General features: G+C 46.3%; 3 protein-coding genes across 3 annotated transcripts; 1 reads left to right on the forward strand and 2 right to left on the reverse strand.

The window, feature by feature from the left end:
• Window positions 1-3378: 3378 nt before the first annotated feature.
• Pmar_PMAR015412 (Phosphatidylcholine transfer protein, putative) lies at window positions 3379-5828 on the reverse strand (the record flags this gene model as incomplete). Its single annotated transcript, XM_002787071.1, has 8 exons — window positions 3379-3432; window positions 3811-3974; window positions 4022-4123; window positions 4165-4236; window positions 4646-4757; window positions 4802-4942; window positions 5421-5471; window positions 5685-5828. 8 exons carry the CDS (start codon window positions 5826-5828, stop codon window positions 3379-3381), a joined length of 840 nt encoding a protein of 279 aa, XP_002787117.1.
• A 2369-nt stretch (window positions 5829-8197) lies between these two features.
• Pmar_PMAR015413 (ATP-binding cassette transporter, putative) lies at window positions 8198-9973 on the forward strand (the record flags this gene model as incomplete). The annotated part of the gene is made up of 1 exon (XM_002787072.1): window positions 8198-9973. One exon carries the CDS (start codon window positions 8198-8200, stop codon window positions 9971-9973), a length of 1776 nt encoding a protein of 591 aa, XP_002787118.1.
• A 1704-nt stretch (window positions 9974-11677) lies between these two features.
• Pmar_PMAR015414 (hypothetical protein) lies at window positions 11678-14617 on the reverse strand. The gene is made up of 4 exons (XM_002787073.1): window positions 14466-14617; window positions 13493-14293; window positions 12694-13440; window positions 11678-12635 (listed from the first exon to the last, which is right to left on the reverse strand). The coding sequence occupies exons 1-4, from the start codon at window positions 14595-14597 to the stop codon at window positions 11880-11882; spliced, it is 2436 nt and encodes an 811-aa protein (XP_002787119.1). The 5' UTR covers window positions 14598-14617; the 3' UTR covers window positions 11678-11879.
• Between the last annotated feature and the right edge of the window lie 1874 nt (window positions 14618-16491).

A 16491-nucleotide genomic window follows, 5' to 3' on the forward strand; every position in this document is an offset into this window, starting at 1 on the left:
TAGACTATCAAACTCCCCATAAATCAATGTGTAATCAATGTGTATGTTTGATCATCCACGTTTTGGGGCTGGAGTATCAAGGAGGTTATCGTTCTTAGGGAGTAGCACTCTCGTCGACGACACATCCATACAACACACAATTGTATGGCGCGTGCAAGCAACCCTTACAATGCTTTTATTGTCAATATTGATGGCAGCAATCTTTTCCGACTCTTCCCGTGCGGATCTCGGATGCAGTTCCGCCAATCAAATGTAGCAACATACTTTCGACAGCTTGTCATCATATTTAACTGCTGTCGAAAAGGAGTATTACCAGAGTCATTTCGAGTGTGCGTGGGTACGTGCCATATCCTACATGAGGCATGCAACATACATACGCGCTTGCATTTTCGGATATCTAACCTGCTATGCGTGGAGGTACCACTACGACGATCTGAGCAGCCGCCTCCAACGGTGATTCTATGACGGGATTCATGTCTGTCTTTCTTTCTTTATTTCCTTACAGTTGATCTATCCGTGTACGGTTTGTGACAAGGTCATGCCGCACAAGTGTGTGCGGAATCTTGTTCATTGTTAGCGTTTTACGTGAAGTACGCGAGCTGACCGATAATAGTAGAGCAGAAAACAAATTTCGCAAGTTGAAAACATTTTCTGATGACAAACTCATCATCAAGCGCAGATGCAAACGTTGGGCTTCTCACCGTGGGTGAATGGCTTGACCAAGAGGATGTAACAAACCTATACGTGGTTTCAGTTGTTCCCAGTCTTATAAATGCGTGTCGTACTCGTTATTGCGGCGGTCGTTGCTTACGTGTTACAGGGTATGGTGGGCTGCAATGAGTGTCCACCTGACAAGTGTCCTGATAAGTGTCCAAATGAATGCTATTTGCGCATTGGATATGGGTGCATCTGTATGTGACTGATGATCTCCTATCTTAGAGTGGTGACCTTAACATTCCCGACTATGTATTGGGCGAATGGAACTCAAAATAGTCGTCTTTGCGTCATTAATTTTTTATCTGCGATTTTCAGACATTAGCAGTGCCCTTTGCAACAGTTGCACGCATATTGTATGAGCTTTCTGCGCTCCCGTTGAGCTTCGGATGGGAGTCCACTCGGGCGCGCAACTCAGTGCGTGTGCTGATCTTTGGAAGCTGTTTTAGATGTCGCTCATCAGATGGGTTTCGTGAGTGGCCAAGTTAATTTCCTCTTTCGTATACTTGTTATCAGACCCTTTGAGGAATGGTATGGAACTAATCAGATCACGTTATATGTCTGTGACGTGGTCGATATTCGATTCTGATCCGTAATGTGTATCGTGCAGTAAGTATTTTTACAGCTCGTTACAATTCGAGTATTTTGCGTACTCGAGGGGTGATTGTTTGGGATCTCAATCTCCGGTCTTTTTCGTCACTATAACTCCGATTTCATGGATACAAATCATAATAGAGAGAGCGCGATGTTGGGTTACCCGAGAGTCGGTCGTCAATAGCTTCCTTTGCAGGGTGGAACTGTGCCGCTGTAGTGCGCTAAACATGCGTCACCTCAGAGTTACAAATGAACCATTCATTAGTTCAGTAGGTCGAGCACATTGCTCGAATGCCGATTTGAGAACGTGATTTCAAACCACGTAACGAGCTCTTCGTCTAGGGCTTCGATTAAAATGATGGTGGTTTGTGCAATTCTGCGCTGAGAATTGCTAGTTGATAAAGTTTATTTAGTTCATAAAAATAACGACTTCATTGTTGGAATGAGTGGTCAAATTCTGCTTGTATGCGGCTGCCTCGCGGTAGACTCTACAATGCAGAGCGACACTCACGCAGCTCTATCTGCTCCACTCACTGAGTCGCAACTAAGTTGTTTATTGTGGTCAACATATCATTTTTGCCATGCGGCCTGTTTGTCAACACGTCTGAAGAAACGTGAAATACACTCGTCTCGTGGAAAGCCTAGTCGAGTGGCATGGCACCAAGGCCACTGAGCCGACCTCCAGGCCAGCCTCTATTATTCGCTCAATTATTTGTTACCACTCTAGAACTTCATCGAACGTGACTGCCTATGTTTCGGGGAGAAGCACAGTTACTTAGTCACGACTTTGTAGTTTTTTGACGTTGCCTTACTGGCAGTCCTTCTTTTCCAGCCATACCTCATGTTGTTGCTCGATCATCAAGTCCAGCGCTATCGTACGATCAAATATCATCCCGTTGGAGTACTATTCTAAAGCCATCACATAATCGATACCCAGTGGTCCTCTATCGCTTACGTGTGGGCTCTATGGCGAGAAGCGCTTTATAGCTGTTCATCCATGCCTTGACCTTCACCATCTCTTGTGCCACTTCCTAATCTGTTAGACCTTTACAGCACACAGTTCCGATCAATTTCCAGTCAGCGGCTCCCTGTCGCATAGAATTGCACGACGTGGAAGGATCCGTAATTGGACCCACCTCATACAGTTCTGAGTAGATGCACTTGAGCTACCTCGGACTGAAATGCTTACCTGAGACTATGTTCGAACACCGCCGTGACAACGAGAGAGTCGAATCCGAAATCTCAATGAGGTCGAGCCGATCCCCGTCGCCCTTGAGACCTGTCATTTTGTCCTGCCAGTCTTGGATCAGACCAAGTCTGTGGTAGGAAGACGATCTGAGTAACGAAATCAGGATACCACACCATCTTCAACAATCGTTCATCACTTCCTCAGCGTTGCACTTCCACGACGATCGTTAGCAATGTCCGACGACGTTTCCGCCTCAAGCACATACCGAGCCAGGAGACCCCGCGGTATCTCCGTCACAGACATGAACTTCCTTCGCTTCCGCCAAGAGGTACTTGAATGTCCGAATCATCAAGAAGTCGCACGGGAGCACAATCTTATGGGGAAGACCCACATCGTGCCAAAAAGAACTATGTTTGCCCGTCTGAGCGTCCACAAGCTGATATCTTTCAGGTAGTGCTCTTCCACCAACAACTCGAGTGAAAAGCCTAAGACCGAGGCCGCAGCACAGCGCGCGATGAACCCCAGGAAAAAAGCAAAAATGGTATTGGCAGAACGGTGCAGATTTCCGCCTAGTACAGAATCAGTCACCGTAGTGTGAACGGTGGTTGCGCCTTGTGTATTAGTATGAACGAACAATGACGAGCTATGGGACGCAGAAAACGACTCCTAGAGAGAGAGTGCCACGTCGGAGGCGAGACTGAGTGAGCGCGGAAACGCAACAACACTTGACGGAGAGGAAACATCTATACAACGAGGATAGGAATTGCGAAAAACAGCAATATTGGTGAATTGCAAATGAGGTAGGATATCAGTGCTTGACTTCCTCGCCTCATTATTCGAGACAGTGTTAATATGCACGAACTCGATCATCAAGTCGATTATTAATCTTTTCTCACGAGCTTGTACAAGTCATTCAAACATGCAGGCTGTTTGTTCTGACATAAAACTCGAGTTTTACACTCATAATTGTAGTAGTGGTAATAGTAGTAGTAGTAGTAGTAGTAGTAGTAGTAGTAGTAGTAGTAGTAGTAGTAGTAGTAGTAGTGGTAATAGTAGTAGTAGTAGTAGTAGTAGTAGTAGTAGTAGTAGTAGTAGTAGTAATAGTAGTAGTAGTAGTAGTAGTAGTAGTAGTAGTAGTAGTAGTAGTAGTAGTAGTAGTAGTAGTAGTAGTAGTAGTAGTAGTAGTAGTAGTGGTAATAGTAGTAGTAGTAGTAGTAGTAGTAGTAGTAGTAGTAGTAGTAGTAGTAGTAGTAGTAGTAGTAGTAGTAGTAGTAGTAGTAGTAGTAGTAATAGTAGTAATAGTAGTGCCTCACCTGTGCCTTGTTAACGATCCAAGTGGGTATGTTACCCTTCACGTCCACTTGGTTATACATGGTCACTGTCAGCTCCTCAGTGTCGGGATCGATTGACATTGCATATCCCGCAAACTTAACATCACATCGGACATACCCAGACAGGACACCATTCTCAGGATACTCTGATGAAAGTCACCAGTAAGAGCAAAACGACCGAAGCTAACCCCACCTGGAAGATCCACGGACTTTGACGAAACAATCCAAAGATTGTTATTAATCTTCTGTCGCAGAACTGCAAACACTGCGTCACGTCCACCGACGTTCATCATACCTAACGAAAGAATTACTCCCAATGCAAATAATCAACTTCACCTTTGAAAGCATCATAATGCAGATCCAAACGCCTGTCGGGCTCATCGATGAGAGCCTTCTTCAACATTTTCCCTAAAGTGCACAAAAAAGTAAGCAAAGAGCAACTACTACTAGTCCTCGCCAAGTAGGAACGGAACACTTGTGGCTTTTGCTGCGACTCAAAGCCTTGCCCATGTATGAACCATCTTCGTATTCCGAGACCCAAGGTTCGAATCCCACGGATGTCATATTTCAAAACATTTATTTTTTCCAGCTGGTTTCCTGCAGTGCCATATGAATCACAGAGATGTCATATTCTAAGCAAAAACTCACGAAGGTTACTTTTCCAAGTCGCTCCGGATACTCACATACGGACACACACTCTGACTCGCTCTACAATGGCTATGACAACACTTCGACTCTCTGGCATTTCCTATTATCCCTGATCGCGTTCATCATAACAGCATCGTCCCGACCACTACCACCATAAACTATTACTCACCATCAGCGGTTTGCTTATCAAAGTCCTTTCTCGCTTCTGGGTCCATGAGAACGTCCAGAAGCCGCTGCATATCGATTTCATCCACACCGAACGAGCGATAGCCCATGACGATCTGAACTCATTCGTCAACGTAGATCAGAACTGTAAATTGCTCACCTGGAGAGTTTCACTTGTCTGCGACCTCACCATCATAGTAACTTCGCCCGACTTCCCATTAGGATCGAATTCAGCCTTGCCCTCGGCAGATAAGTAATAAAGAACTTTCTCTTGTGCTTCCAAAGCGGCGTCCAGTAATTTCTAAGGATCAAAAATCTGATTAACCGTCGTTTACTTCGTGCGTTAAACCTGTGTTTCTGGAGGTAAAATAGTAGAAACCGTCGGGGTGTCCTAAGAAAACAAGAAAATAATCAGCCCAACTGGCAGAGTAGAAAGAGCCTACAACTTCGCCATTTTCAAGTTGCAACTGGCTGACTTCTGATAAACAGTCAAGAAAGTCTTCGCTTGTCCACGACTGTACATGGGCGAGCCGTTGAGTCTGAGGATGAGGAACGATCGCTCGAGCAAACAGTGTTGGATGAATATATGTTCGTTTTCTTCACTAACTATGGAAGTTTACATACGAATTCGCGTAGAAGTGCTAATGAACCAATGAGAATTTCTCAAAATTTCCTCAGAATTTCCATATTGTCGCCAACACACGTAGTTGACCATGCCCCCACTGAGGAGGTGTGTCGCGTAAATTGCCTGCTTGCCGTACCACACTTCCATTTATTACCTCAGCACTGTCGTCCATGGCTTCGTCGTACTGAGGAGTCGGAGTAGAAACCTTAACACAAAAACCATACCATTGCACTAGCCGAAAAAACAACTGTTGTGGACGTTGACATTCTTATACTGCGCGTTCCGACTTATTGAGATTTTCTGATACTGAAATCTCTACAAGCAGATGAGATATTCAATAGTCGCGACCAGCCAAAAAAAACTTTGACAGAATTTTGGTATTCAAAAACTGACTAGAAGCAATACCCGACTTTATCACCTTATTATGATGCTCCTTTTCGCCCGGCATTTGCAGGTCCTCCACGGGTACTTCGAAAATATAATGGTTCCCCGATGGAGTCCGCTTCAACTTCTTCGGGTCCAACGCTACCCTCTTTGTTTCTGTCGACAACGAACAGCCCATATGCAGTAGTAAACCAGGTACCTCAACCTTCAACTACGACAGATGTGATAAACTACACCATCTCAAGAGCAAGGTAGTAAAAATCCCGCGGTTCTCTCAGAATTTTCGCCAACACAAAATCGTCAAAGTGAAGGGAAACTGCGTGGTATACACAGAGATCAACAGTGAGAACCCCGATGGAAATGCTCAAACTTCGCATCGTGAAGATTCTATGCACAGCATTTCACTAGCAAAAACCACACGATGCTTCCTCAAGACGAATAATTCCTTCAGTTTCAGTTCGAACCAACTCTTTGAGAAGTTGTATACACTATCGAGACACGTAGGCTAACTACGTCCATGCCGCATACCCTTGCGGTGGTCGTTTCAAGTCATATCTCACTCGTACCCTATTCGTGATTTAGGTCTGTATAATATACAGACCATATATATGCACAACATGTCAATACCTATATATATGTACTATATATAAGTACTACATAAATATACAGTGTATATCCTGGACACATCCAACGACACTGATCTTCCCCAGTCGGCTCATTATACAGCTTAGTATCGACAACTTGGAAAATGATGAGGAGATACCATCCCAGCTTCGTTACATCCTTCCCAAGAATAAGTGTTATGAGGACTATGAAATGATTGTCATCTATTTTCATGTAAGAGGAGTTGTTGTGCATTGTGTCCTTTCGTCCCTTGTTTAGACACAAATGACATAAATGACATTTACTAGTCCTATGCGAATCTCAGCGCTAAAGCCTTTATATATTCATTAATCATGTTGAATAGGCTTCCACCAAGTCTTCTACTTTGCGTTGATTCCTGATCATTTAAACTCTTGGGACAGTGATAAAACGGGATGATCAGAAGCCATCCGTCGGACAGCTGATGAGTGTGGGAGAGTATGATGTATCGTCATATGGTCCGCCAATGATGTGACGTCATCCCAACTTTGATTTGCTACTGTTATGGTCACTCGCTACTGGGTGATTGTGGCCCTATATAGATGTACAGGTCCGTTCACTGTCTCTGGCACAAGGATGTTTGTCTCTGGCTGGAGGCAAGGATGTTGCTTGGTGTTGTAAACTGTACGCCTTCTTTTCTACGCTTGGTTGAGTATTGATAAACTGATCGTTCGATAGCCGTGAACTTTGTGTATGATTCGTCTCATTCAACTAGAGTATCTCATAGTTGTTACTCAATAAAGTGGTTCAGCCATTCTCACTTCTGGAGAAGGTTGATTAATTCTTTGTTCGGGTTATATTTTGTTAATGTATTCTGGTTATGATTCGAACGAGTTGGATGATAGTGAGGATATGGGTACCAATGACTTAATGCGGACTCACTCTGGTTTTAGCCAGGGAATTGACTTCCCCCCCTCCACAGATAGCTTTCAGTATCCTGTTACTGTAAAAGTACAATTACAGTCTAAAACTTTGAGTATTACAAGTCTTCAACACATACGCCCAAGGGTAAGGTTTTACGCCTAGCATCATCCCTGGTGGAATATATACATTCGCTTTCTTGAACTGAGCTCAGGAGTTCTGTCACTGGTTATAGAGTTTACATACGAATTTTGGTAGAAATGTTCAAAAAACAACGAGAATTTCCCAAAATTTCATCGGAATTTTCATAGCGAATTTTGGAAGAAGTGTACCGAAACCAACAACAAGTTTCCGAAATTTCCTCAGAATTTACCTAGAAAATTATGGTTGAAGTTTTCAGAAATCACCGAGAATTTTCATATTGTAGTCAACACAAGAAGTGTAAGAAAACGTGATGAAATTACGCACGATGTAGATTTAGGAATGGACTGAGAAGAGTAGAGTTAGAGCTGAAAGAGGCGTTTAGAATGAATAAGTAGGAAGTAACGTATTAGCGGGGCATATGCTGAAAATGGGGTAGCATGTAATTAGAATTTGTGGAAGAAATTTGAAAATGTGAAATATTAACGCACGATTATATCCACCTAGCTTAAAAGTATTAATATGTAGTTGACTACATTCAAAGTGGAATTCTCGAGTCGCTTCGCTCCGCTACTTACAGTTAGCGCACGCCCATTCGAGCGCAACACGGAGAGCCTCCGTCGGACTCCGACGATCAGAGACGTAAAGACCAATTTCCATTAGGTTTCTCCGCTGTGTGTGAATATACGTGTAAGGTGAAGTGATCAACTTGTTAGGCTAGATCATGAGGCTCACGTATCGTGTGACCAATGTGAATCACGTTGGAATTCGATGAACTCAGAACTCGTTTCGCTGTTGGGCAGTCGAGCAAAAATGGTACTTAATAAGACTTTAGATAAGGAGTTGTGATAGACGTAAATACTACGTTCCTGTCCCAAAAGCTTCTTTGCCATTCTTCCAACGATGAGCGCTTACACCCGCCACCCAGTAGACAAGGTCGAACGACAATCTCATTCCCTTGATTGGCGCGATGTCACTTTTGAAGTCACCCGAAAGAGCCTCTTGGGCAAGAAGCTCGGTGTTAAGCGTATCCTCAACAACGTGAGCGGCTCAGCCGCTCCTGGTGAAGTCGTTGCCATCATGGGCCCCTCCGGCTCTGGCAAAACGTCACTATTAGACATTCTGGCTGACCGTGTCTCGTCTGGCAAAATCACCGGCGACATTTTGCTCAACAAGATTAGTCGTACACCGATCTCCTTTCGGGCGGTATCTGCGTACGTTGCCCAAGAAGACAGTCTGATGGGTTCCTTCACCGTGCTCGAGACACTTCGCCAAAGTGCTCGTCTGGCTCTACCCAAACAAGTCAGTCACGACGAACGGGAACGCCGTGTTCAACATGTCGTTGACATAATGGGTCTGCGTTCTTGTGAGAATACTCTCATTGGGGACGTTTTCCGCAAGGGCATCTCTGGTGGCCAAAAGCGCCGTGTAAGCGCCGCGATTGAGCTCCTAAAATCACCGTCTGTTCTACTCCTAGATGAGCCCACCTCTGGTCTGGACTCAGCGTCCGCCTACAACATTATGGAATATCTCAAGAACCTCGCTTCTGAGGACAAGTGCACAATCGTCGTGACTATTCATCAGCCTAGTAGCGATATTTGGCTCTCGCTTAGCAAAGTGTGCTTCCTCGTACAAGGCAACATTGTATACTTCGGTCCGCCAGATAAGGTGCCGGAGTACTTCGCTGCTGCTGGCTATCCCGTACCCACCTTTACGAATCCCGCTGAGCATGTCATGAATCTAGTCAACACGGATTTCCCTGGTCATGGCGACGTCCCAGGACTCGTCGACCACTATAACACCGTGGCCAACCAAGGAGGAGCATCACGTACGTCGGATGATCTTGACAGCGTCCCTCGCTTGAATGACAGTGAGATTTGGGCGACTGTCCGACCGAGCAAACTACAGCAATTCATCACCCTCCTGGTGAGGAACTTCCAAAATAACGTGAGAAACCCAGGCATCTACTGGGTTCGTCTGGTCATGTATGTTATTCTCTCCTTTATGATTGGCACTATGTACATTCGGACCAACGACTCCCTTACTCAGAGAGACCAAGTCCCGATGCTTTTCTATGTGCAGGCATTCCTGGTATTCATGGCTGTAGCCGTGCTGCCATTCTTCGATGAGATACGTTCAGTGTTTGCTCGAGAGCGAGCTAATTCCAACGTTAACGTGGCGGTGTTCGTCATTGCCAACTTCCTCGCTTGCCTTCCGGGCATCGCTCTTATCGCAGTGGTCTCGTCTGGCATGGTTGTTGGCTTGGCTGGACTCAACGCTTTTGGCTGGTTTTGCCTCAACTTGTTCCTCTCGATGGTTGTCTCGGAATCGCTCATGATGCTGCTGGGTGCTGCCACTCCTCATTACATCATTGGTATCGCTCTAGGTGCCGGTATCTATGGTATGTTTATGTTGGTGTGCGGCTTCATGGTCCCGGCGGACCGCATACCCGCAGGCTGGAAGTGGGTTCATCACTTGGCATTCCACACGTACGCGTTTGCTGCATTCATGTTCGCTGAGTTCGATGATGCTCCACCACTTGGGGACCTCATTTTAACTGAGTATAACCTGGAAGACACTGACCTCGGTTTGAATATGGTCATACTCGCCATATGGACAGCGGTGCTCCAACTGTTCTTCTTTGCCGCCCTTTACTACTTGCATACAGGTCGAAGATGAGGGAAGGTATTCTACATATTGGGTGAAATCTTGTATACGGTGAAAGTTCAATTTGAAATTCGTGGAAAGTTTGCATGTTATGGTCTGGATGATATTGAGTGAGGTATTTGTTGTATGTCTTCCTTGTTGTGAGTCGAGTTGTCCTAGTAGGTAGGATGGGAGTTGATCGGATATGGCCCAGTTGTCATCTGGTGTAAGCGGAATCACTAGGAACGTTCTTGTGATAACCTTCGCTTATCGGAAAGGAGTACCATAGCCCTACGAGCGTTAAACGCTTCTGAAGCAGTCGTTGGGGATGGGGTGGCCTCTGTCATTAACATGAGGCTAAGATTTTATATGCTGACGCTTCTATGCTCGTCACGCGACCGTATTGGTTTATGGCTCGTACGCTTGCCGAAGAAAACGTATGATGCTTGCATCTTCTCTGTAGATGAAACAGAGGACACGTAGGTCGGAGAGTGGATATAGTCAGTTCAAAGGCCTTCTTTTCATAGTTGGCGAAGTCGATAAGGTGAGCGTTTGGTTAATCGGCGTTCCTGAGCTATGTTGACTCATCAGCCTACTCCGGTCCAGGTCACATGAGAATTTCTTGCAGTGGCTTCCAGAGAAGGAACTAATCATCATTTAGTTGGATGATGTCTGAGAGTTGCGTTCAGCATAAAGCAAAGGCCGGTGAAACTCGTACAGTAACCATTCAAAATATCTATTTGGCGAATGGGGCCGCTATGCCATTCCATGGTCTAAATCCACCACGACATCCGGATCAAATATATACTCGGCAAATGGGGCCGCTATGCCATTCCGTGGCATAGAGCCAATACAGTGAGCGTTACGAATATCTACTCGGCGACTGGGGCCGCTATGCCATTCATGTTCTGAAGCCATAACGGTGAGCGTCAGGAATATCCACTCGGCGACTGGGGCCGCTATGCCATTCCGTAACCTAGAGCCAATACGGTGAGCGTTACGTATATCTACTCGGCGACTGGGGCCGCTATGCCATTCCGTGGCCTAGAGCCAATACGGTAAGCGTTACGTATATCTACTCGGCGACTGGGGCCGCTATGCCATTCCGTGGACTAGAGCCAATACTGTAAGCGTTACGTATATCTGCTCGGCGACTGGGGCCGCTATGCCATTCCGTGGCCTAGAGCCAATACGGTAAGCGTTACGTATATCGACTCGGCGACTGGGGCCGCTATGCCATTCCGTGGCCTAGAGCCAATACGGTAAGCGTTACGTATATCGACTCGGCGACTGGGGCCGCTATGCCATTCCGTGGCCTAGAGCCAATACGGTAAGCGGTACGTATATCTACTCGGCGACTGGGGCCGCTATGCCGTTTCATGGCCTAGAGCCAATACGGTAGATTCTGGTAGGACGTCTATCCAAGCGCATGCGCAACGACCAAATGTGATATCCTTGTCGATGAAATCGAAATTCGCAATAATCAAGTGAATCGAGCTAGCTAAATCTTGTCCTCTCGTACAAGGTTCGGCACCGATTAAATGTTTTTATTAGCAGTGTGGTACTCTCGAAAGTGCAAATTTATGCAACATCATGAATTCTTGAGTGATATATAATCCGATAAAACGAAGCAGGATGAATCACACCAGCAAATTATCCAAGTCACATTCTATTACTCCTTTTTTCAAGTGATTAACGCAACACAATCGGTTACAGCGGAAAAAGTGAGCTACACTTACCCTGCTTTATATGAAGAAACCGTATACCGATGATGAAAATACATGAGCTGGACAAGGTCCTCAAAGCGGCTAGCTAAGCAGCCTATGAGGAATGCACTCAGATCGTCTCTACAGTCAAAAACTCCCAGCCGGTGCATAGCTCATAGCTATAGCAATGAAAGACAAGGCAGTGGCTCTGGAAGACCATCAGTGCTGCTGCGCTACTCAGCAGGATCGAACTTGTGTTTCTTCAGAGCCTGGAAAGTAGAATCCAAACTCATCGGTTGCTTCATTTGGGCCTTATTGACGATCCATGTAGGAACCGAACCACCAACATCTACTTGATTATAGAACGATACAATCTTCTCTCCATCAACGTCATGGATAACATATCCAGCATTGTCGATGAAGCCTCTGCAATGAGTATCCAAAAACTTATGCTCTGGGTAATCGTCCCTGTTCACCGAACGCGTCGCGATAACACCAACTGTTGGGGACACCATCTCGATGAGGACAGCATAAACGAAGTCGCGGCCAGCAACACCCATTTGCTTCTTATACGCGGCCCAGGTCAAGGTAAGAGTCTGGTCAGATGTTTCAGAGTAAGTCTCTAAAACTCTACCATCCTGGAATTGGCTATCCCACGTCTCTTTGGACGCCAGGTCGTTGATAAACTGCATGATCTGTTTGATGGTATATTCCTTACCAAAGCTCATCTTGCCACATACGACCTGTCGCTCAGTCACTGTCTGGGGCCGCACAAACAAGTCCACGTTGCCGGAGCGACCTTGTGATTTGAACGTCGGGTCATTCTCAAAAGCAAGCAAAGCTTTCTGGGCAGTCATACCGGCATCAAGAGCCATCTTAGCTTGAGGAGAAGTCATCTCACTAGAAGGCTGGGACTCCACTACTTCCTTAGCAGACTCTTCAGGCTTCTCAGGAACTGGCAGGCTTTGAGGCTTCTCGACCATTGGGACCTTGGAAGAAACCAATGGAACGATATCACGATAGGAACTCGCATTCGTGACAACTTACCTCGTCTTTGGTCGAAGGCACTGCTACAGGTACTGGTTTGAACTTGTAGTGCTTGATGGCTGCGAAGGCCGGTACCAAGCTCATGGGTTGCTTCATGGTAGCCTTATTTACTATCCATGTCGGGACGGATCCTCGAACATCGACTTGGTTATAGAAAGACACTATCAAGTCACCACTCGGAGCCTTGTCAATTACATAGCCAGCATTTTGGATAAAACCTCTACATGCTTCAGCTGAGAACTTATGTTCTGGGAACTCGTCCAAGTCAACCGACCGACATGTCATAACACCCTTAGTCTCAGATACCTTCTCGTTAACAGCCGCGTAGATGAAGTCTCGACCGGCTACTCCCATCTCTCCTTTATACGACGTCCAAGTCAGAGTGACTTCTCGCTGACCGTCGTTCAAGTAGCTCTTCAGCACCTTGTCCTCAATCAACTGATCATCCCAGTTAACCTTGTTGATCATGTCACCAAGGAATTCCATCACTTGGGAAATGGTATAATCTTTACCCCAATTCATCTTGCCACATACGACCTGCATCTCACTGCCATTCTGTGACCTCACGGAGAGCTCAACTGGACCAGACTTCCCTTTAGACTTGAAAGAACTATCTTTTTGGAAGGCCAATAAAGCCGCTTGAGCATCGAGGCCAACCTTCATCATTCGCTGACCCTCTTCACTTAGAGATATATTATCGGTCTCAGCTGCCGCCGGTTGAGATTCCTCCACAGCTCGCTTCGGTACCTGACAAATAGCCATGAGAGCGACTACGATCATCTCGTCTGGTATCACTTACTTCATCGTCGGATTTTATAGGTTCTGCTGTAGTCTTTGCTGTCGTGGGTGCAACCACTATCTTGGAAGACATAATAGCTGCATGTAGTTTAACGAGCTTTAATGGAAGAGTAGACAACTCGCGCTCCGCCACGAATGATGGGGCGCTTCCTCCAAGATCAATTTGCTCGAAGAGCGATATAAAAATAACCCCATCAAGTGCCTCGACTATGTAACCAGAGTTCACGATAGTACCACGAGTGAGGGACAAATCGTACTTACCCTCGGGGTAGTCAACCAAATCAAGCGAGCGATAGGAGACAACAGCTCGCGAAGGAGATAGCTTCTCAGCCATCATAGCAAAAACAAAATCTCGGTCACCCAAAACGGAGCTGAGGTTTCGCGTGGCCGCCCAACAGATAGAAACAGGCGGGTCAGCATCATCAAACTTTTCTATGACCTTCCACCGCTTGAACGAGGTGTCCCAAGTAGATCGAGCGTCGAAGTCCATCAAGAAGGCAACGACTTGATCTACACCGACACCCAAACCGGCAGGCAAAGTGACTTTACCACCGACAACACGAGCTGAACCCTTGCCTGAGGGTCGGCTCAATAAGGTGACTTCATCAACCACACCAGAGCTCTGGAAGCGATGATCGCCCTCGAAAGCTAAGAGAGCCTTTTGCGAGTCCTTAGCTACATCCCGGGCGAAGTTAGCACGAGCCTCAGTGTAAACCCTGGACACCTGAGATGCCAAAGTAGGCACAGTAGTAGCTGGACTTGGTGGATGCCCGGTAACAGGATCGACTCCACTAACAGTTATCTGAAAGACGACAATCGACGTGTGAATTGCGTAGAGCCGCTATACACAGGGAATTCCTAAACATCTGCTCCCGATCAACGAGCGCAGTACTAGACATAGACCACATGCAACGCCAGAGTGTTCTCAGATTGTGTAACCCAACACAATGGGAATAGTCTCTTACGGAAATTACCTCGTTCGAGGGTTTGCCCGCAGCATCATCCATCCTAGTTGCCGCTGACTTCATTGAGTGCTTGCTGCCATGGTCAGAATGGTGTGATGGTTGCGCCACGATATCTTCTTGTTTTGATGAAAAGCACCCCATAACTGAACAACTGCACTAGAAGACGAATTTCACATGATCTGCCCGTAACGCTAGTTCAAGGGGGCTAGAAAAACTCGAGAAAAGCGCAAGATTCGCGTGAGGTCCAACGATAGGACGATCTCAACCAACTCCCCCTCTTCCTGCGTTGCGTTCTCCACCCCTGGCAGATGCTCATATTCCGCATGATAGCAACTCGCTATTGACGTGGTGTGATTCTCAGATTGACATCCAAGCGATAGTGCTAAGGATTGGTGAATGATAAGTTGATCAGATCAACACTTGGCGAGGAGCATATGGTCACGGAGGACTGAATTATGCTAAGGTTAACAATGTCGCCGAACCCCTCTTCGGTGGCCTTCCTTGACTTTCTCATATTCAGGCTCAGACCAGAACACATCGGAGAGGAGAGTTATACTTTTCTGCATGATAGAACATTGAGGTACTTCATGAGGAGGATAGTAGTATCCAGTTGTACCTCATCATCATCGAGCGATGCACGTGCTTAGATTTGGAAGGAGAGGTGAGAGTTCACAAGTTAGCAAGTTGACACGGGCATGCCCGGACGCTGTCACTAAACTTGGTGTCCTAGATCACTATTTGTGACCCGAACCTCTCATGCGAGAGCAAACCCCTAGCCTAATGCGGTAACTTACCCTAGGTAAGAGCGTTATTAAAGAAGCGCAGGATTGGATATCCATCAGCTGGGCGAATTGGTGTCACTAAATTGCGCAGCGAGCGAAGCAAGCGGACTCCGCTCGTGGACTCCGCTTGTAACATGAGCTCCGCTCAGCGGAGCTTATGTTACCGCGCACGAGCACTCGTGTGCGTCCGTCCGTCCGTCCGTCCGTCCGTGCGTGAGGAAAAATTCCGACCCGACCAGGGCGATTCAGAAGGCAAGCAGGGTATCATTCTGTCCCCCGTTGACTGCTCACCGGCGCTAAAATATAGCGAAAGTGTCGCTGTTGCTTCGCCCGCTTATTTTCGACGAAACGTTTCTTCACACAACAAGTGAACTACTAGCTCAGAACGTTAGTGACCACGATTCCCAACATAATGATCCAAGGTCAGATCCTACGATGATCACTTTTATCACATGTCTCTACAAGGAGACAGTGGTCGGCCACGTCGACGACGCCAGCCAACCTCCGACTACTTTCTGTTTTTAAGTCACCCAATTTCCAAAATAATTTCAATAAGAGCCCGCTGAATTTTTTATAAGAAGCTCAGCGAGCTCCGCCCCTTCGCACCGGGGACCTAGTTTAGTGACAACAAATAGTGATCTAGGACACCAAGTTAAGCGACACCGTCTCTGTGCGCCACGTGTCAACTTCTATCCGTATTATGCCATGACTATCGCTCAAGAAGAGACGAGTAAGGGTGACGTTTCACACAGTAGGTGAAGCCATGATCATTCCATGTTCGAGCATGCTTAAGGAATTATCTAAGAGATCAATCGGCCAAGGAATTGGTGGATACGTATCCACTTGTTTACGTATACAGAAGACATGCGCCATCATATCAAGAGTTAAAGATTGTTGACCGTGGGTTCCCGAGGTGGTATAAAGCCGTACGATCAAGCGGTGCAGTTAGTAGCGTGTCATACTTTTATTGTAATGACTTGAGTATCCTTGTTGCTTATTCCCTAACACGCGTTGCGTGTCCAGGACGTTTCCACAAGCTCGCATAGGCGTCACATTGGAGGGTATGCGTTCACCTCAATTCATCGTATGATTAGCCGGACTGTAGAAGGCGGCCCCCTTAGTTGGGTACTCTTTCGCTTGCGAGAGGTTATCTGAAAAAAGCATTCTCCAGAAGATTATTGACAGTAGTTTACATTTAGTAATGATGACGAGAAAACCAAACAATCGCCCCGCCATTGTGGCGGGGCTACCCC

This window comes from Perkinsus marinus (assembly GCF_000006405.1).
Source record: "Perkinsus marinus ATCC 50983 genomic scaffold scf_1104296930404, whole genome shotgun sequence".
In the NCBI taxonomy this organism is placed as follows: domain Eukaryota; phylum Perkinsozoa; order Perkinsida; family Perkinsidae; genus Perkinsus; species Perkinsus marinus.